This window comes from Dromaius novaehollandiae, chromosome 1 (genome assembly GCF_036370855.1).
Source record: "Dromaius novaehollandiae isolate bDroNov1 chromosome 1, bDroNov1.hap1, whole genome shotgun sequence".
Lineage (NCBI taxonomy): Eukaryota > Metazoa > Chordata > Aves > Casuariiformes > Dromaiidae > Dromaius > Dromaius novaehollandiae.
In genome coordinates, this window is record NC_088098.1 from 181,685,156 (window position 1) to 181,706,877 (window position 21,722).

General features: G+C 37.0%; 1 protein-coding gene across 3 annotated transcripts in view; it reads left to right on the plus strand.

Annotated features, from left to right (window-relative positions):
• DIAPH3 (diaphanous related formin 3) overlaps positions 1-21,722 on the plus strand; it is a 244,212-nt gene that overhangs the window by 23,178 nt on the left and 199,312 nt on the right. For all 3 annotated transcript variants that reach the window (XM_064504793.1, XM_064504794.1, XM_064504795.1), the window contains exons 3-8: positions 1,737-1,913; positions 7,704-7,808; positions 16,681-16,811; positions 20,529-20,603; positions 20,695-20,764; positions 21,122-21,258. In XM_064504793.1, the coding sequence (XP_064360863.1) occupies positions 1,737-1,913; positions 7,704-7,808; positions 16,681-16,811; positions 20,529-20,603; positions 20,695-20,764; positions 21,122-21,258 (695 nt within the window). The remainder of the gene's footprint in view (positions 1-1,736; positions 1,914-7,703; positions 7,809-16,680; positions 16,812-20,528; positions 20,604-20,694; positions 20,765-21,121; positions 21,259-21,722) is intronic.

Consider the following 21,722-nt stretch of genomic DNA (forward strand, 5'->3'; position numbering starts at 1 on the left):
TTGGAGCAGGAATACTCTCCTGTCATCTGTGCTCAGGGAAATCCATCATTTAAGGAGAAGAATCTTATTTGGTATATTTTCTTAAGATTATAGTCTGGTCACTTCAGTCTACAATCAGGTTTCATCTCTCCTATGCTTGCTATAGACCCTTGATTTTAAAGACAGGAAGTCAAATAGCTGTTTGGTCAAGATGTGAGATATTCTTTGCCACAAGTGACTTAGGCTTCTCTTCCAATGATGTTATCCTTCCTTTGGTTTTGTTGCATTTTCTTTTTTTTTAGGTCTTGCCTGTGTAATTTTTTCTTTAGAGTGTGATTTCCTCATGGCCCTGCTCTGATTTGATGTGATGTTGAAGGGCTCCATCTTCCCTTCTGTTTCTTTATATATATAATTTTTTTTTATTTTTACACTGTGTTTTTTCTCTGCTTTTGAAAGTACTACAGCCCTCTGTATGTGAGTGGCTTGCAAACTAATTCTATGTTCCAAAGATGCCCTTTTCAGTTTTGAATAGGGCAAATTACAGTGGGTGGTTGTGGGAGGAGGGAGGGAACCTTTCCTCATAGATGTCTAATAGTCAATTCCTGCTCTGTTTTGACTAGAGTGGAACACTTGAACCCTGGCTTTGTTACCAAACACCACAGATACTATGGTAACTTGCTATTTAATTTGGTTATTTTGTTCTTATTAAGTGATATCTCAAAGTACTCATATACAACATATGTTGAAGCCTCAGAATATTTTTGCCTAGCATTTCAAAAGCATAAGGCTATCAATACTGTTGGAATCAGATCCAAAATCCTTTAGGTATCACATGCTACCAGAACTTTCTTCTGTTTTGGCAAATGTAATATTGCTGCTTTAATCTGTTGAAAAGACTTACAAAGATAATTTAGATCTAGCTTATCTCACTGACCATGTCAGCTTGACCGTGCTTTTGTATATTTTGTCAATATACATTAAAACATACAAGCTCTGACAATGAAAATAATTACCAATAAGTCTTTATTAAAAAGTCAGTTAAGCACCAAACCAGAAAGAAGGGGGGAGGCAGGGAAGAAAGCTTTTCCGAAGATGCTTCTTTGACTTTTCAAAGGGTTAGGGTACAGCTGGGGTGTTTGCCTCATGTTGGTGGTAAGCCCTAAGGGTTACTGATAAAACTATAAATGTATCCTATCTAGCTTTAACAAAGGAGCTGAACTTTTTTTTTGTGCTTTTCCTAAATGGATTTGTAAATAAAACCAAAGTTTTAGATAATGTAGTACAGACAAAAAATAAATAGAAAAGTGTCTTAGTTATGGTAACTCATCTTTTAATAAAAACTATTTTTTTTGCATCTCTGTATATTTCATTACAATGTCAGGAATACAGCAGTTCCAGACTAATGAAAAATACTTTAAAACCATGCTTTTGCATATGCTGTGTGTAATGGTTAGGAACAAGTCTTCAAAGCATTTGTTTGTTTTGTAGATAACTTCTCTTCCAGAACTTCCATAAAATTCTCATGTTCTGCATGATTTCTCTAAAACGTAATGGTATGCTGGTCTGTTAACCAAAGTACTAAGGCAACTGACGATTATGTGTGTCCTTAGGAAAACCCTTTAAAACCAAATATTTAAACATAAGGTAAGTTACTCAAGGAAAAATAAGAATGTTAAGCTTCCAAAAATATCTGTATTTAATTAAGGCTATGAAGAATGGAAACAGTATCTGATATATTATACCTTTTCTGTTTTCAGTTGGATAGGTTTGCTAGTATAAGAATTCCAGGAAGTAAAAAGGAGAGACCTCCTCTGCCACACATGAAACAATCTTACTCTACTGATTGGACGTCATCATCACCTACGGATATGGAGGATTTTGTTCCCAAACCCCTGTCAGAAAGAGAAATCATAGCGCTGTTTGAAAAAATGATGGTAAGAAAGAGTCTTGCTACTGATTTCTTAAAGGCCCACAGCATTGTTAATTGACAGATAGAAGCTTGCTTTCATGCATGTGTTTGCATTTTTACCTGAATCATTGCCATTATTATTATTATGGTATGTTTTCTGAGGTGCTTCCTCAAAGGATAAAGCCTTTGGATTATTTTGAGGATGTTTTGCTGCAAATATACTTGAAGTGGAAATTAAAGGTTTCTGATATTAGAAGTGAGGTTATGCAACAGTTTTTGAGGGGAACAATGAAACTGGGAATCCTGCTTGCTTTTAAGAGGATTTGAAAAATTCATAAAGGAGTTATATGCCTTGAATGTGACAGCAGCGTTTTGTTCTGGTGTTATATTCTACTTCACTTATTGCACAAAAGCACTTAAGGTTCCTTCCTCTAAAGCAGGGTTTGTAGAAGGACTCTAAAACACATGCAATCTCTTGCATGCTCAGTCTCAAAGTCATCTCCTTGCTGCAATAGTTGCTCTGCTATGAAGGAGCAGTTGCTTTCCTGCAGCACCATGTGGCATTGGTACTGCTTCAGTAGGCTCAAAGTTTTTGGCATGATGATGATAATGACATTTTGGGCAAACTGCAAACTAAACGTGGAGTGGCCGTGAGAGAAAAGGGTGACTGCAAGCTAAAGAGCACAAGACAGATGCTAGCAAGGGAACTGACACCTAGATTATTTCTTTCTCCGCCTCATAGCAAGCAGCAAGTAACTGTTGCCTATGGAAACACTAAGGGGCTAGCAGGGACTGGCATTTTGGGGAAATTAAATGGGTTATGAGAGAAGTACCTTTATGAAGTTTGCAATTCCTGGTACTCAGTACTGTTAGTTTAGTTTTGAAGATGTTTTTGTAGAACTGCTGAAAGCTATAATTGAGAGATCAGTGGTAGAGTAACGTTTTTTTGAAAATATTTTACTGCTGGTGCATATTATTTCTGTTCTGTATTGATTCTGTGTGAGTTCAGACTAGTGATTATGGTTGATCACTGTTGCCTATTTAATTTCTGAGGGAGCTTTTGCTGTGCTTGAAAACTATGTTCCATTCTGGTATGTATAAATGTAGAATTCAGAATTTTGATGATGGTGAAGGGAAGGGGTGGTTTACTATGTTGTCAGCTTCTGTATTTGTATTTGTTGCTCTTGTAGTCTTCTTCATCTATTTATTTTTTTCCCCTCCTTGGTATACCTTAGTGTCTGGGATATTTTACTTATGTTAAGAAATGCTCAAATGTTAGGAAATGGGAGATGGTCTTTGGAGGGGGGTTGTTTTTTTGTAAAACTTCATTTAAGTTGCCTCCCTCCCTCTAATCCCCCAGCATAGGTTACACTTCTTTACCATCCCACAGAGATTCTATTATAGGATAGTGTGCAATGTTAAGACTATGCCATAAAAAACCTGGAACTTTAAATAAATCCTCAGAACCCCAATACTGCATGCCGAGGCAAACAGAAGTATTAAAATCCTTGGCTCCTCAAGTAGTTTACTACAATTTTATAACTTCTTTGCAAAACTATGTTAAAGTAATGATGATATCCTAGATAAAGTGAATGCTTTCCTAGTTTCTTTAATAACAAAGCACTTAAAAGTAATTTATCAAAGAAAAGTCAGTACTATTTTAGCCATATTATGTGACACAGAAAGGATTCTTCGGATTGTCCGCATTTGAATGGACCAAAATAAAGCTAGTTTAGTCACCCTTCGTCACAATAGATTGTATAGCTTATTATTCTAACCTTTGGTTTGCAGTTTTGATCAAAGTAAGTGACTTCCTCTGAACCCCCCCCCCCCCCCCCCCAAGAACAATCTGAGTGCTGTAATCAAGTTTTTAGGGCTAGTTTTGCCAAAACAAAAATAATCAATTGGTTACTATTTAAGGGAAGAGTATCTTTGGGTTTTAAAAACACCATGTATATATTAATTTTAAGAAAGCTAGCATTATTAAGTATACATATAAAGTATATTTTCATTTGAAGTATTGCCATACAATTATGTGGCTATGGAAAGGAATCTTGAGGCACAGTGCTCCAAAGATGGTTATTGGGACTTATGGAAGAACAAAAAAAAAAAATCTGGTAATGTCAAGCTGGGCTAGTTTTTAAGTATATTGTAAAAGGTGGCAATAGTCATTTACAGTATTTTGTAATGTGCATATCATAATGGATGTGTTGCCTGGCAATAAGAGTTGTCATACATAAGTTGTCTTGTATTTAATACAGAAAGGTAATTAATTAAATTGTAATATTATTTAAAATTAGAAACACCTATGTGAGATAACAATTGGAAGATGAGAGATTACTAATGCTTTAGTATTCTTGACAGTCTGGCTTGTTTTAGTTTATTTTAAACTAAAGAAATGTCTTAGATATGGCACAAAGATGTTCAAGCAATTTTTGAGAATTTAAATTTGTAGTATTTTTCTAGATTGACGAGAATCTTTGGTTTTGGCAAAAAGTTATTTAAAGAAGTAAGTTGCCTTCTTAATCTGTCCTTTCTTTACCTGCTTTTGTAGTAGCCTCTAAAGCTTTACATTCAAAAATAAACATTCATGTCTGAAGTCACAGAATGCATTGTAAAAGTCCTGGCTACTTACGTAATTAACTGCTAAAAGTTTGAATAAAATAATATTTATAAATTAAAATTTATAAAATACAAAAAAAATTTAGATTGATTTGTTGTCTAACTGGTTTAAATTTTTAGGTTTTCACATTACCATTTAAAAGAACACTTAACACAGGAATTTATGTGCCCTTATGTTGAGCAGATGAGTACTCTAGGTCTCAGATTTTGAAATGCTAAAGACACTTTTTTGTGGTTGGTTAAGTCCTTTCTCGTCTTTAAAGCAGCACTATCTTTTGAAAGTTATGATAGAGAAAGTAACTTTAAATGACTTTCAACATTTTTCCCAAATGGGGTGTGTGTGTGTACGTGTACGTGTGTGTACGTGTACGTGTGTACGTGTGTGTAAGTAAAAGATTCCCTGCTGCCCCCTTTTTATGTGTCTTGAAGGAAATGCTCTTTGCTTGCAGTCTGTGATCCCCAAAGTGTTTTTATGAGGATGTGTTTAAGCCTAAATTTTTCCAGCATTGAATTTGAGTGTCAGTGTGGTGTTCTTGGATGATGCCCTGTTTCCCATCATTAAGTAAATTATAATGTTGTGGTTTTGTTTTTTTCCAAGAAAAACTAGAAAATGCAATATTCCTTGTGAAGGTAATGCCCCCAACATTTGGTTTAATGTTAGGCAATATGCAAGTACTGCATAAGGCAGTTGTCAAGTCGATTCATGGATTGTGTTTGCCAAAAGGAGAATGTCAATCCTTAGCTATTAGCTATTTCTTCCAGATCCAGATAGATGAGAAAATAAAAGACTTAAGAACATGTGATTTAACCTTGAGGGTGTTCTTATATCAAGGAAACTGGATAGGAAACATAGTAATAGGAAGAAATAAAGATAAACCAGTGATAGTCACGTAACTCGTGTTATACAGAATAAATGTGGCTAGCGACATGAAGAAAAAATGTTCAAGGCTGTGTGTGTGTTTGTGTGTGTGTGTCCTTATGTAAGACTAGAATTTTCTTTGGGGCATAAGCAAGTAGTTTCTTCATGAAATTTTTGATGAGAGGATTGCAATATTTAGAAGTACAGAACAACTATGAGAAAAGATTAAAGTATGTATCGCTTCCTTTATCCAAGCTTGTTTATGTGAACTTGTTTTGCATTTGTTTTCAGCTGTAGGAAATAACAGCAATATGTAAAGTAGTTTCTGAGGAAGGAAAAGACTATATTGTTAATATTGCTTGTGTGAAAGAACCTTTTACAGCATGCACCCTGTACCTATTTGGCACTAAAAATAAAAGCAAAGACATTATTTAAGTGCATACTACACTGAAGTGAGCAACTTTTTCTAGGCCTTAAGAAAAGGAGGCAATAACACTTGGGGGAGGGGGGGGAGAGGGAACAGACTCTACACAAAATTGCCCTAACTGTATTTTTCAAAAGTTCAATGTAACGAGGTCAAGTATTTTCTGCATTGTCTTCTCACAGCTCAGACTTATATAAGACTCACAAATTCTTCTTGGAACTGTGCTTGATTCTACACTATTCGCTATAAAAATAGTGTGAAAGGAAACTTAAATATCACTATAGTATAAAATTTTAGTGTTTAATTTTTTTTCTTAAAATTCTACAGGTATAAATTTGCGTGTTGACTACCTTTGATTTCTGCCTAGGCGGAATAAACTTTGATATAGAAGTAGTTACCCAGTGACTTCTTATCACTACTCTTGTGAAAGTTGATGGTGATACATCTTATGAGTCTCAGCTGAAAATAACTGCAGTAATTCTTGCTAAGCTTGGGTGACTGTAATAATGTCTATGTGCACATACATATGTGTGTGTGTACATAAACTGTTTTTTAAAGCTTTTCTTACCTCCAGCATAATAGGAAATGCCATTTCTCATAGATATGTGACCGATTAATGATCAGAGTATTTCTAGGCTGGAACACTAGAAGTCATTGCATCAGAAATGCCAATGAATAACTGCTGTGTGGCTTTGAGTGCAGTTTTGCTTCTGTTCTTATCAGCCCTTGGGTTTATGTTGGCATGAATTCATTGTGACCGTAGTTTTGACAACAGTTGAAGGTGTTGATTTAATGATCAAATCATCAAGATTTGCTGTAGAGAAGGACCTGTGGGTCCTGGTGGACAACAAGTTGACCATGAGCCAGCAATGTGCTGTTTGGCAAAAAAGGCCAATGGTATCCTTGGCTGCATTAGGAAGAGCATTGCCAGCAGGTCGAGGGAGGTGATCCTGCCCCTCCGCTCAGCCCTGGTGAGGCCACATCTGGAGTGCTGAGTCTAGTTCTGGGCTCCCCAATACCAGAGAGACATGGAGCTACTGGAACGAGTCCAACAAAGATGATTAAGGGACTGGAGCATATCTTGTATTGGGGAGGATGAGAGAGCTGGGACTATTCAGCCTGGAGGAAGACTGAGGGTGGGGAGAATCTTATCAATGTGTGTAAATATCTGAAAGCAGGATTGTAAAGGGGACAGGGCCAGACTCTTTCCAGTGGTGCCCAGTAAGAGGACAAGAGGCAACGGGCACACACTGAAATTTCCGTCTAAATGTGAGGAAAAACTTCTTTACCGTGAGGGTGACAGAGCACTGGGACGGTTTTCCCGGAGAGGTTGTGGAGTCCCCATCCTTGGAGATTTTCAAAAGCTGTCTGGACACGGTGGCCCTGCCTGAGCAGGGAGGTTGAACTAGATGATCTTTAGAAGTCCCTTCCAACCTCAGCTGTTCTGTGAAGAAGTTTGGCCTTACATGTTGTAAAGGTGAATATTATTCTATGAACTACTGTCAGGGCAAAGCTGATTCTGTTGTCCAAGATTAAGTGTTTGGGAACTGGGGGAAAGACTTACAGAACAAAAGAATATATCATTAAAAATGTCTTTCAGAAGAGGCAGGCTTGAGTAAATTTATATGATTTCTAGCAAGTGTTTTTAATATGATTTACTAGGAAAAGTGGATAAACTTTTTAATAGCTTGAACTAGTAGGTAACTTATAAATAGTTGCTTGTATAATAGCTTTCAGTTGTTCAGGTTCATATTTTTGTGTTTTTATTTTGCTTTGGAAGTAGAAATTTTTCATTAGTAGTTCTGTGTTTCAAAATCTTTGTTCTGAAAAGCTAGTTTGGAATCAGTGTCTTAGCAGTATTGTTGGGAGACATTTAAAACTTCTTTCTTTTTTTCTCCCCCCCTTATTAGGAGGATATGAATTTAAATGAAGACAAGAAGGCACCACTGAGAGAAAAGGATTTAAATACCAAAAAAGAAATGGTGATGCAATATATTAGCGCTGCTTCAAAGTCTGTAAGTAAATCTCTGTAAAGTACACCAAAAAGAGTTGAAACATGTAAATTATTTACCACTGGAGAGGAAAAGTGGTGCAGGCATATTTTTCTGACTGATTTTTAAGGGCAAGATTTCTTTATTTTACAAACTGCAGTGAAAGATGACCTTTTATACACAAGGTGACTTCTGTACACAGAGTAATTCTTTATGTTAGAGGTATGGCTGTTAGTGGAGACAGAAAGATTCTTCAGAAACCTTCCTGTTTTTGATACCTCACTTTTTTTTTTCCAGTACCATTTTAAATTTTTTCTCTAATTAGCTTTTTTCAGAGTTAACATTAGTACAGAATTCATGTTCTGATATTATACTGTTAACAAAAGTGTTGCACATGAACCCAGGTAATGGTCCATTTTTCGATTAGATTATTATTTGTAATAGTGATTTTACTGGTTGTCTTAGATGGTGGTGCGAAGAATTGTGTTCTAAGCAGCTTAAGAATTAAGTTGACGTTAAAAAAAATGCTTAATTCTTTCAAAGTGGAGACTGGCCTCTGTGCTAAATGCTTATATTCTTTTTGGACCATTTGATTGCTTTAGAATTCATATATTTTATTCTTAGATTCTCACTGCTCCATGCATGCAAAGATAGCAATTAAAAGTAGCCAGTATGTAATTATTACCAAATACTGAAAAAGGAAGACATTGAATGTAATCATTAAATGAGGTAACTATATTATTGCTTACTTAAAATGAATTATCTTATTAATCCAGTGCTCTAGTGTTTTTAGTAAGGTAGTTGTCTAGTTCAGGACACAACAGTTTGGATATCGTTCTACTTAAAGATAAGATTGTCTAAGCTACTAGCCATTTTATGGCATAAAAGGTCTAGCTTTAAATTCCATGGTACCAGAAGATTGGGAAGTCTTTAGCCAATTTTCATAGCCAATTTTGTTTTTAAAGATATTTCCATAGGAAATCTGGAAACTTCAGGCCAGTAAGTCTCATAACGTTCTCAATGTTTCTCAGCATGTAACAGCTAATGTCAAGGTGTGTATGTTGTTGATTTTCCAAGCTTCCACACTTATTTTCAGAGCTGAATCGTTTGGCCTAAAATGTAGAGTGATAATAAGACATGGATGCCTGTGCAGAGTTGCTGCATCTGTGTCTTCTGCTGGAACCTTAGCGTCATGATGTTGTTGAGACTCTCTTCCTCGAGAGAAATGTTATCATGGTGACTCTCGACTTCCTGGCACTTACTACTTGCAAAGAACTAAAGCCTGTAGCTGATGGGTAGGTTTCATTGATCCTTCCTTCCGAGTGTTGTTTGGATTTGAGATGTTGTTGTTGTTGTCATCATGCTTGATTTTTGGTAACAGAGCTTCTTGCGCTATGCCCGAAGCAACCATGCAAGAAACTCTAAAGGGGACTGGTCTGCTTTCTGGCCTAGGGTAGGAGCATTCCCTGATCTGTTCCAACCCACTCATCTTGCATATTTTCCCGAAGCCCCCAATAGCATTGTTTGCTTTCCACCTCCCTTCCCTGCAACCCACTCTTCTCCACTTCTGCTGTGGGAGATCATGAAAGATTAATTCATGTAGAGAAACTCTAGTCTTTCCTGAACTTACTGTCCTTACTCTTGTATCCTTTACTGGTAGTAGCATTCAGCCACTGCACAACTGAAAGGGACTATTTCTGTGATGCACAGATTCAGGCTTTTGAATATAGTAGTGTTGCAGATGAATTCAGCTCAGTGCTGGAACTAGTGTGACAGCAAACTTTCCTCCCTATCACAAACTCTTTGCTGTTGTGTGCTCTTTCATGCCCCAAGCACGGCATTCTCAGGGTACTTGGCTAGCTTTTACTTAGGCTGAAGTGATGAAAGTGGTGTCATGCCTTCTTTTCAGAAGAGCTGTATATGCTGCTGAATTTTATTTGCAGTTAATACTATCTCAGGTCTCTCTTCCTATGAATGATACTACAGTAACATCTTTTGATAGTTCATGTTTTCTGAAGTTGATTTTGCTCCCTTCACCCAACCCTATCCTCATGTCAAGACAATAGCTAATTTTAGTTTGCTTTCTTCCGTCTTGAAGCTCTCTTGCCACTGATGAATGGGTCTAGATGTTATGGTTTGGAACTGTTTCATACAGTTCATTGCTCTGTTGCTTTTAAACTCCTTTTCAGAGACCGATCTTACAAGTTTTTCTCTGAAAGGAGGTATGTTTTCTGTTAATGCTGGGACTCCTACAGTTGATTCTTGCCCCTGCTTGGTACCTAAAAGGAAGAGAGGATGAAGTTCTATCTTCAAACTTTGGGGCCCAGTATCTTCATACTGTGGCAGAGATCCTTTTGGCCCTTTAGAGAGACGACTCAAGGGTTATTTCATAGGCAATAGGCTTCTTGTAATTCAGGATTCTGCTGCCCCAGATATTCTGTGGCCATGACGAGGCTTTACCCATATTAACAATCCAACTCTAAGAGGCTGGGTAATCCCTTTCTTTGACAAATAGGCTAGCTGTAGAACAGTTTATTTCTTCTAAAACAACCTGCACACTCTTGATTACTTGGCTCACCTAAGAACATCAAGAAGGTACAGTTAAACCTGTGAGCTTAGTCCCTGAGATTTCCTGAGGTCAGTGTATGTGTTTTTTGCCTACAGTCTCCCTCAAGGTTGTTTTAAGAGCATGGCCTATCCTTATTGGCAGCCCTAAGTAGACCTATGGTCTAGAGAGATTGTCTGGGGACACACAGTGGCCTCTATTTTGTGAGCCACAAGTTGGACTTTGCCTGTGGGGGATATGTCAGTATACACACATTGTTGCACATTTTCCTTGAGATAGTTTTCTTTGTCTGCTATCTGAGGAAATGGATACTGTGGAAGATCCTGGTCAATCATCCTTATGGAAGGAAAAAAAAAATCCTATCTGGTGTGGGGATGAAAAAACTCATCTTCAACCTGTCTGCAGAGTTTTGACCTGGCTTCATTTAAACTGGGAAAATAACTTAAACCCCACTGCTCCAATGAATTGGTTGCACAACTTGGAGGTCCTAAGTCTCTGTCGTGGATTTTGTATGCCTAAAACAAGACGCAAGGTGATCTGATTTCTGTGGAAAGATCCAAAGGAAAAGTTATCATCGTAAAGACCATTAAAATGTAGAACAGAGGGTACATCTCTAATGAGTCACTGCAAATGAAGCAGCCTCCGGTGATTGAAGTGCACTCCACTACAGTCAAAGCTTCATCAACGACCTCACTATCAGAGTTTCTGTTTCTTAGAACTGCAAAACTCCTTTCTAATATTCGCAAAGAATAGCTCTGCTACTGATGCATCTAGAAATTATGCTGGGGTCAGCAGGGCTACATCCAGGTGCTAATTCATATAAGCAGCCTTGAGACCTACGTCCACATATGCATGAGATGCTGTTTAGAATGAATCCATCATTGCTGGGCTTAAAAAGATTTACTTATATGTAGCCAGAGTTCTCCTGACATGCATAATCCAATAGTAATTCATTTCACTTCCACTTTGCTCAGTGACTCTGTATATCTATGTCTGCACATGCTATTTGTAAGTATTCTGTTGTCATCACGCTTCGTATCATGTTAAGGGCTCCCTGTGGAAAAACTGCTAAGGATGAACAGTCTCAAGGTCTTGTGTGTTGTAGTACTTGGTGAAAATTTGACTGCATAAATTGTATACGTGGAAGAATTTTGTTTATGTACTTGAGTATTCTGCTAGTGCTTCCCCAGTAATGTACAGTGTTTAGATAGAGTCATTTTTCTTCCCTTAATAAGTTACTATATTGCATATTGCTAAAACCATTGTGGCTTGAAAATCTTGAATGCAACTTCTATCCCCTGTGTCACATCTTATTTATCAGGAAGCAGTCAGAAAAGGGTGTGTCAGTTGTTTAGAGACTATTGTGTGAGTGTGCAATCTCATCTCCTAAATGTGGTGTGAGTCTGTCTGTTAAAGAGATTATAGTGTCAAATATATCTTCCATGTTTTTATAACTGTTTGTAAGTACTGTACTTAATTTGAGGTCGAATTGCATGTTTTTAAGTGCTGTATAAGCACATAAAGTTCCTACCCAGAAGAGTTTTAAAAATCAATTTCCACAATATGGAGTTTGTACTCAAGGGGAAATAAGCGTAGCATTACTATAATGTTAGCCTACCATAAGTTTCACTGTTCTGTATGTTGAACACGCAGAAACTGGCTTTTTAAACTGAGTTTTTCGCAGCTAGATTTATTTTGTTGTTGTGCAGTTTACTCCCTTGTAATGTTATAATTGAATTAATTAATGCTGACTTCATACTGCATCTGCTTACAGACCAGTTGTTCTTCAGCTGAGTGATCAAATTTCTAGAGGCACTGATGCCTTAAGATATTTCCTGTTTCTCTGTTAACTCAAGTATTTTGAACTTAAACATCTTTTCCTATGCAGAAATATAGCTAATATGATCTGTTTCACGTCAGTAACAAATACAGTTCTCATTTTACTTGAGCACTAGCAGATGTATCATATTCTTATTATGTTGCAGAGCCTTAGCATAGCTGTGAATAATAAGTGGTATTGGGATCTTTTGCATAGGGTAATGCTCACATGGGAAAGTGAATCTCAAACAGGGTGGTTGGTCACTGCCTGGATGGTGATGGGAGTCTCCATTGCTTGTGACAGTGTCTTCGGCTGGATCAGATGACACTTTCTGAGCTGTTATTCTTGTGAATTCTTACAATCGAGCAGAGTCGTGGTCCTATGTGACCACTACAATGCGAAGGCGATCCATTGCTATTGATTATTTTAAACTACTTCCAAAACATCTCCTAACTATCTTAACTGTGTACAAAAGACCATTTTATATGACCATTTCTACTTCAACAGGAACAGATTTAACTGCCTATTTAGAAGTATTTTAGCTGCATACAGCTTGGTCAATTTTACAGCAGGAACTGCTGGGGGAAGTCACTGAAAATGACAGATTCTCCTCTACCCAGGATATTAATCCTTGCACTTAAGCATACACTAGAGCTTATCAATTAGTCTATGCACAGCAGGAGCTGTCAGGAGAATTTCTGGGACTGTCTGAAATTCCCACCCGCAGAGCTCCTATAACAATTAGTCAGATGCTGGGTTGTGAGGGCAGCTAGGAACGGAGCCAATTGCCTGTCTCAAGTCAGTCCGTTGTTTCGCCTATGCAGAGGTGAGCTGGGGAGCTCCTGGACCACCCAGGGAGTTGCTAACTAAATGCACTGAATGTGCATACAGCTACAATCTTGACACCCTGCTACACCACAGTTGTGACTTGAACTTCTTCCTTGTATCACAACCATAACTCAAATTCCATAGAGTCTGCCTGAAACAGTTTTTAGCATATAAACATGTAATCTTAATGTGTTCAGAGATTATTGTACAGGGAGGTGTGCATTGCCTGTGCGCTGTATACAAGCTGTTTAGTGACCAGGGAGCAACCCTTTGTCACTGATTTTCCTTCGCCAGTTAATTTGGAGTGTTCTGTGCAATTTATGGTGTCGTAACTTCTATCTTTCAGATTTTATCAAGTCTGTGTTACGTAGTTCTTAGTGTTATGAGTACTTTTTTTTTTGTTTAAGATCTTTTTCTCTTGCTTTCAGCCTGGAGATTGTTTTTTTTTTTAATTCCTCTTTAGATAAAGTTGTATCCAAACTGTGGGGGAGCCAAGCTTCCTTGTCTGAAGCACAAGTTATTAGGCCATCTTGATGAGGCAGATCACCTTGGAAGCACTTTAGTTTTAGATTCATGGCTTGGAATACGATACAAAACCTGTTTATGGAATAAGCTGCCAACTGGATTTTTTTAGAAAAGATGTTGTCCTCTCCCTGTCAAATACATACTACTAACTCTTGGACCCAGATAATATCTGAACAGGTTAAAGTGAGTTCCCCTTCTGTAGGGACAATTCTGTCTTGAGTATTATGTGGGTATGAACTAACCACAGAACATAAAAGAGAATTGCAAACACCAAGTTTCCTTTTGCCTGTGGAGCAAGAGCATGTTGCTGGCTCATGTTCACTTTGCTGTCCACTAGGATCTTCAGGTGCTCCTCTGCAGAGCTGCTCTATGGCTAGTCAGCCTCCAGCCTGTCCTGGTGCATGGGTTTATTCCCTGCCAAGTGCAGGACTTTGAAGTTCCCTTTGTTGAACTTCACAAGATTCCTCTCGACCTGTTTGTCCAGCTTGTTAAGATCCCGCTGAATGGCAGTACAACCATCTGCTGGGTCAACCATTCTTCCCAATTTTTTAACTTCACCTCTTTCCTGGAGAAGAAAGTGTAGTTTTCCACACTTTTTGAGGATCTATTTTCCAAAATGAGGAAAAAAAAAAAATCTCTATAAGGCTATATATAATGACATAATGAAGCTGCTTAACCACTGACAGTAGATAATTTCAAGTTGTTAATATAGTGCAAGTCTAATTCTGTTCAGCTCCTGACAAGAGAAGCCAGTAGGGAATCAAGTCCTATTGTTAAGGAACTCCCTTTAATGCTGTATCGTAGAATAGTGTTATGTGTAGGGCTTTGGCATGTGAGCAGGCATCACATGCACACTCATAATGCCAAAATGAAACTGTTTGGGGGAAATTAGTTCAAACGGTGCCTATGCATCTGCAATATCTTAAGGTTGAGGGTAGCAAACACACAGCCAGAGATCTAAGTTCCAAATGAGAGTCTCACACAGATCACAGTATTCATAAATTCAGAGTCTTATTTCACAGAAATAAAATAGAGGAATGTACAGACCTACATACCTTGTTATAGAGTTCCTTAAAAATAGTTTCTCATAATACAGGATTTCTGCTACAAACAAAAAGTTGTATCTTTATTCATTCCTTTGTTAATTTAACAACTCTTAATTTAATCAAATAGGGGCTATATGCCCAGGAATTCCTCTGACAAAGGGATCTCCTGGAATCAGGAAGATTATGGACTTACAATTTAGAGAAACATACAACAAGGATGACTGACTGACTGAAGATAGAAATTTCTGAGAGCATTAGGGAAAGAGAAAGAGTGTGTGTGTGTGTGTGTGTGAGAGAGAGAGAGAGAGAGAGAACAAGAGAACAAGAGAACTTTACTTTCTCGCATGCGTAAGGTGAGGAGATACCTGTCCTTAAATTTAGTGGTTGGTGTTACTCCTGGGCTGAGTCTGGGGTGTGACTGATGGTTGCTGCTTCTGGGAACAAGAGGGAAGATCCAGAGAGTCATTGCCATGGAAATCCAACCAAGAGCAAGATCATCAAGAGCTAACAGCAGCTCTTCCTACTGTCCCAGTACCTAGTATTATTTCTTTCTCCTGGAAAGAGACTTGCATAATCAGGCATTCCCATCCCATGCAGACCATAGGTTTTGCAGTCCCTGAGCTGGTGTGGGAAAGCATCCAATTGTTTCAGAAGCATTTGCCAACAGCCCCAGCCCGACTCGCCCTTAGGTATGGCTGGGCAAACCTTACTGTTTAACCCTCACAGCTTCAGATCTGACCCTCTGCTTCAGTCAGCATGGCTACGAGTCAGATGATTGCCTGGGCACAAGCTCAGAGTTCTGCTTACAATAGCTATGTCCCTGCTCCCAGAAAAGGGAGACCTTCCAACTGGATCAGGCCAAATGTAGGTCTTTTATCCCATTGTATGCCTCTCTTCTAGAGTTTATGTATGCTGTATAGAAAATATCTGTGTTCTTCCTTGTATTATAGGTGGATATTAGGTGGAGTAGACTTGTTTTCCTCTGTCTCTGAATTCCAACTATAACAAGAATTCTGCCTTTGGTGCCATGCCTTAAAAAAGGGATACTTTTATAAACAGGGTCAATGTCTTTTAGACTTGCAGTTTTAATTGCAACTTGTAGGGTTTCAGTAGTTCATTGTTTTGTTTAAACAATTAGATGTTTGATATTTTCCAAATTAGTAGGAGTGTTAACTGAAGAAGGCATTAATATCTTGAACTATCTTTTAGGCAACATTTGACACCATAGATAATGGTGAGCTTGAAGTCAGCGTCTTTCAACCTGTACTGTGCAGAGTAGAAAACATCGTGTTTGCACAAGGCTACTTGTGCTGTGCTACATTAATTTGTCATTGCATTTTTGCTTGTATTTCCCTGTTCTCCCTGCCCTCCTGCCTCAAAAAAAACAAAACAAAACAAAAAAAAACCACCAAAAAGAGGCCAGGCAAATCCCAAAGATTGAATAAGCTTGTGCTCTTAAATGCCCTTATATTATTGCATCGGTAGTCTTTGCGTTGTATTGCATTGTTATGGATGGCAAATGCAAGAAATAAGGGGCTGGGATTTATTTCATTGGAAGAACTTCAGTGGTTCTCAGTCCATATTTTTTGAGGTTCTTTGCTTTAACCCTTAGAACCAAAGCTGTTCTATTATCATAATCCCAATCTAAATTAGTCCTAGGCTGTTGAGATCTTTAAGGGAAAAGTGTTTTACAACCTTATTTGGGAGAACTCAAGTTACTGCAGTAATATCCTGAGTACTCTTCTGGAGATCTGGTTCTTCTATCCATATTCTCATACGGATACAGGGACCCTTCTGAACACTAGCCCTGTGAAAAGTTGTTGTTGTTGTTGTTATTTCTTTCTTCTGTTGAGTATTGGAAATGAAGATGTTTGGAATGCTGAGACAGAATACATTCATTGCAAACACTGTATTTCACTGAGTGTGCCTGATGCATTTTTGTTTGATGAATGCTGTTTTTGACTACTGACTGGATCATAATTTGGCAAAAATTTAGTCACCATTCAGCATACAAAGTAGGTGGAGAACAAATACTTAAGTGAAGATTAGCCGCTTATCTGTTTAAATTCCATATGTACCAAAACAAAAATGAATGTACTTTCTGTGTTTCAGGGAAGTCTCAAGAAAAGTAGGAAAATTTCACCTCAAGAGTTTATTCAGGAATTAAAATCTGGATCAACAGAAGAAAGACTAGTCACTTGCTTAGAATCTCTTCGTGTGTCCTTGACTAGTAATCCTGTCAGGTAATACAGAATTTGAGCATTGTTAACACACATTGCAAAGATTAATCTTATTCTTATTTCTTCAGGGATTTAACTAATGAGTCTGTACGTGTTTTAAGAATTTCCAGTTAATGAATTTGCATGTATTAATGAATGTACTTTTTTCATTGTGTGTGTACCTTCTGTAGGTCTATTTTAAGGAGCTGTAGTTGTAAGAGAATGTGAAACAATATAAATCAAGATCAGTTCCGTCTGTTTTGTTGTGCTAAGCAGTCAAAAGCATGTGTTTTTGGTGGGTTTTTGTTTTGTTTTTTTTTGTGGTAAGGGCGAGGGATTATATGCAGCTTATTCCGTCAAGGTGATCAATAGGATAGAAGACAGGATCACTAATAGGAATGATTTGTGTGTGTGCATGTGTGTATGTGTTTTTAACATATGCTCCTCCTCCTGTCCAGCATGCTTTAGGTATCTTCTTCACTGCCTGCGAGTAATTTCTGTTGTATCTGTGGGGTTTCTGCACAGGACACACATTATTAATTTACCTGTGTTCCTTCCCATTTGTAATCATAACTCTGAAACTGAAGTCAATCTTTAGGTTTAATTTAGGCTTCATCCATCCAGGCTGAATTATGGAAGTTGGCTTTATTTTATTCTGTTCTACTGTTGTATTTACCTTACAACTTTTTGTTTTAGAGTTCTTATTTCATCCACTGCTTCAACACATGATTTTCTGAAACTGTTTGTTTTTAGTGCAAAGTAATGTAAATGAACTGCTGGTGATTAGACATTATTCTTCTTTCTTCATCTGGCTTTGAAGAATTGTTGATATGGGCCTTTTGTAAGGGTACTTGCCTTCTATTAAGGTGTTTTATATTGGATTGTCTTCTTATATGTCTTATAATATGTCTATTATATGTAATGGGTCCCATGGGAGGAGACTTACTTTGTATTAACCTGAATACTTCTGACAGAGGGTCTTAGAAATTATACACTCTCCATGGATACAAAACTACTTTTTGGATGGATGTAGTATTACTTTCCGTTCTTTATTTCAAAACAAAACAAAAAACTGAAGATCTTAAACCTGTATTGATTTAACAAAAAAAATCCTTTGCTTGTTAATTGCATTGGGATAGAAATACCAAATATATAAAATGTGCGACAATGTAAGTTTAGAGTATTCTCTCTTCTCTCTGTTTCTGATACGATGGGATAATTTTAGGGTTTTGTGTGTGATTCCCATTCTCTTCCCCTCCCTTCTTCCTCTGTCTCTCCTACCCACCAAAAGGTTTTTTTTTTCCCCCCTCTCTTTTTTTTTCTCCTCCTCCTCCTCAAAACAATCTTGGTGAAGTAATAATTCTGTACAAGTCTGGCAGCACAGGATGATGCGAGGACCTGAAGGGTGGGGAAGATGGAGAAACGGTGTCAGGGTAAGGGAATAAGCGATGTGGAGGCCAGTTATATGACTACAGTCCAAGTCTATACCTAAGATATTTCATACAAAAGGCAAGCAGAATTGGGCTATGATGTTGTAATAGAGCATCTGATCAGTACCAAAGTCTGGTGATCAATATGATCTGGAGGAACAATGTATGGAAACTTGAAGTTTTAGAGCAACTAAATGTAATGACACTTAGGACAAGGTAGGCTTTGTTATTTTTGCATTTCAGTTTCTGTGTAAGGAAAGGATTAGAACGCTTGGAGGTATGTGTTAAGAGTGGGTGGAAAAGAGCAATTGCTTTTGTGCATGGAGAAATGGAGAAAAAATAGTGTTTTCGCTTTTGTAAGCCTGGTGCATTTTTATCTCTAAATTACATTATGTGATACCCATTCTTGTTATGTAGTTAACTTTGTCTACTATTCAAAGCATGCTAGAAGTGTATGAAGTGCTGTTGAAATCAAAGTATTGCAATCATATTTTTTGAGAGTAATTTCTTTAACTTGGGAGGTGCAAACAGTTCTAGAATTATAACACTGACTTTATCTCTCTTCAGTCAAATATAATTGTAGTAGGTGGTAGAAATAGTATTAGAAATTTGACAGTTGAATCTAAGTCCTAAGTTTACCATAGTCTATTATAATCTAAACTCCATTTGAAACACTAATCAAAATATCACAGACAACATGCAAGAACTGTAACACTTAAAAAGATTAGCTAATTGAGATGCAACATTGGGTAGTCCTGAAGGAAGTTACCAAACTAGAGGTTTCCGAAATCAATCATAGGACATAGTTCTGTTGTTTCAGTTTGTTTTGTTTATATTGGTATCAACTCTAGAAGTGTCTGCTGAAGGAATACACAAATGTATTTAAGCATGAAAATAATAGAGTGGAGTGAAACTCACTAATAAGTGAATGGATGTATGGCTTAAGAAGAGCTCTGAATTTATAAGAGAATTGAATTGAAAAAGAGTGATTAGGGCTTGTTAAAAATACCAGAAAAGAGGCATTTAAGTAGGATTGCAATGTCACAAAAAGTTTCTATTACTTGGCTGTGAATGCATTTCAGTATACGTATCTAGCGAAGGATCCCAACCAGCAGAACATTCAGGTTCAGTGTATTGGGCAGTGCAAAGAGACATCAGCAAGCTAGACCTCACTAAGCTTGAAAAACAACACATTTTAAATAGTGTTAGAAAAGCTAAATTCTTTCCTAGGGTTTATTTACAAAAATATCAGAAATGTAGCATCAGTGCACTGCTCTCTTACTAAAAATTTGTGGAGTAATCATCGTTAAACTACATGTCCCCTATTAACAACAGATGATGTTCATTGGATACAAATATTGGAGACTTGAGACATATGATCAGCTGCCATATGATTTTGAGTGAGAACTTGCTTTGACATATAAGTGCTGAACTACAGTCCAACTGCTAAAAATCTACAGTTGTTTTAAGCCCCAGTTTAAAGGAATCTTTGTATAATATGGACAATGAGAAATAACTGATTTAGACTTAGAATTTTATTTTGTTATACATGACAAGCAATTTGCTCAGCTTAAATTGTTTCAGAGCAATAATTAAAAAAAAATATGCAAACTCTTGATCCTACACCCACAACAGAATCTGTGTGTTGATGATGAGGATGGTGAAAAGTATTTGATTCATACCCATGCTAACTATATCTGTTCTAAATAGGGATGGTTTTGCCATCAGTTAATAGACAAAAGTTTCATGCTAACTTAAAAGTGGAGAAAAAAAGAGGATGCAAGAAATATTTATTATGAATTCATTCTTTCTTGTTGGCCAAAGACGATAATGAAGAGTTCTGAGGACTTTTCTCATGTCAATAATTTGAAATGTGGATTAATATCTCTGGTAACCATTTCTACAATTCCTTTAGGCATTTACCCCTTCTCTGCCATTTACTGTTGGATTTTGACCTTTCCAGTAGACCCTATTACAGACTGTAACAGATGTTTTTTTCCCCTTCTTTTTGGCAAGGTTTTAAAATACTATTAAAATCAATTCTGCACCAAAGAATTTGTAATGGTTCATTTTTAAACAAACCTCTTTTATTTAATGGATGCATTACATTTTTGTCTACCTCTTTATTTTAAGGTAATCTAATTGAGTCAAGGAGTTAATGGCATGTCTCAAGTTCTTTTGTTTGTAAAGAGTTGATTTGGGGTTTTAAAATCATCAGTTATGCTGATTTTTATCTATGCTGAAAATTTTCATTATTGTAATTACTCTTTGAAATATCAATTTTTAATTTTTTTTTCCTCTCTCTTTCCAGCTGGGTTGAAAACTTTGGCCGGGAAGGTCTGGGACTGTTGTTGGATGTTTTGGAAAGACTGGTTGAGGCAAAACAGTAAGAACAGCTTCATATAAAAAATTGTCAGCTTTTGTTAATATGCGTTCTTAATCAGAATTTAATTACAATGAATTTTTTACCAATTCAGCCAGGACAAAACTGTGAAGAGGAGTCAGCATAAGGTTATACAGTGTTTGAGAGCCTTCATGAACAATAAGGTATGGGTTTTTCTTTAATATGGAAATCTGAGTTACTGCAGTTTAGTCAGATAATGCACGTGATCGATGGATATAAGCCTGTGCAAGGAAGTGGTGTGCTTGTCAGCTCTGGTTTGAAGTTCCTTCTGCTGACACTTCCTCCCTGCAGAGGTATAGTTTGATAATAATGCAAAGTTTTGATGCTGATGTATGCACTTATTACAGAATAAGTGATGTGTTTTGGATCTTTCTGTAATTATTTTTCAATGAAGTATTTAAAAGATTTAAATGCGATTTGAAATATTAACTAGAGAGAATTGGACATTGAATGTACTAAGTCGGATTCCTCCCCAAGCTTCCTGGCTTTTTGTTCTTTAGTATGGATTGGAAAGAATTTTGGGAGAAGAGAGGAGCCTTTTGTTGCTGACCAAAGCAATTGATCCCAGGCAAACAAACATGATGACGGATATAGTTAAACTCCTTTCTGCAATATGCATTGTTGGAGAAGAAAGCACGTAAGTACTATATATTCGCAGAAATAGTAAGGTAATTTTAGGATATCCAAAATTATAGCTGTATCTAAATGAAATGCTAAAATTTTCAACTTAGGTTTGAAAGTAATATCTGTACTACTATCATATAGTCAATTTTGAAAATCATCTTATATTCTCTGATTTTTAGTATGGTCTATCAATAAGAATTTTGGGTTTTTTTGATATGCTGATGTACTAATTAGATGAAAACAGTTACACAGCCATTCTTTGTGATTAAACTTTTTTAGCAGTATTTTAAGGTATCTTAACCATTAGTTAGTTATTCTTTGGCTACAAAACTCTCCAAGGGGAACAAATAATGCTTGAATCTCTTAAGTTTGTACCCAAGAAAATGAAGGAAGTGAATGCTTCAGCAGCATGACTCTTCATATAACAAACAAAAAACAAGGTTAAACATCTCTGCTGAGTAAAATCCTTTTACTTTC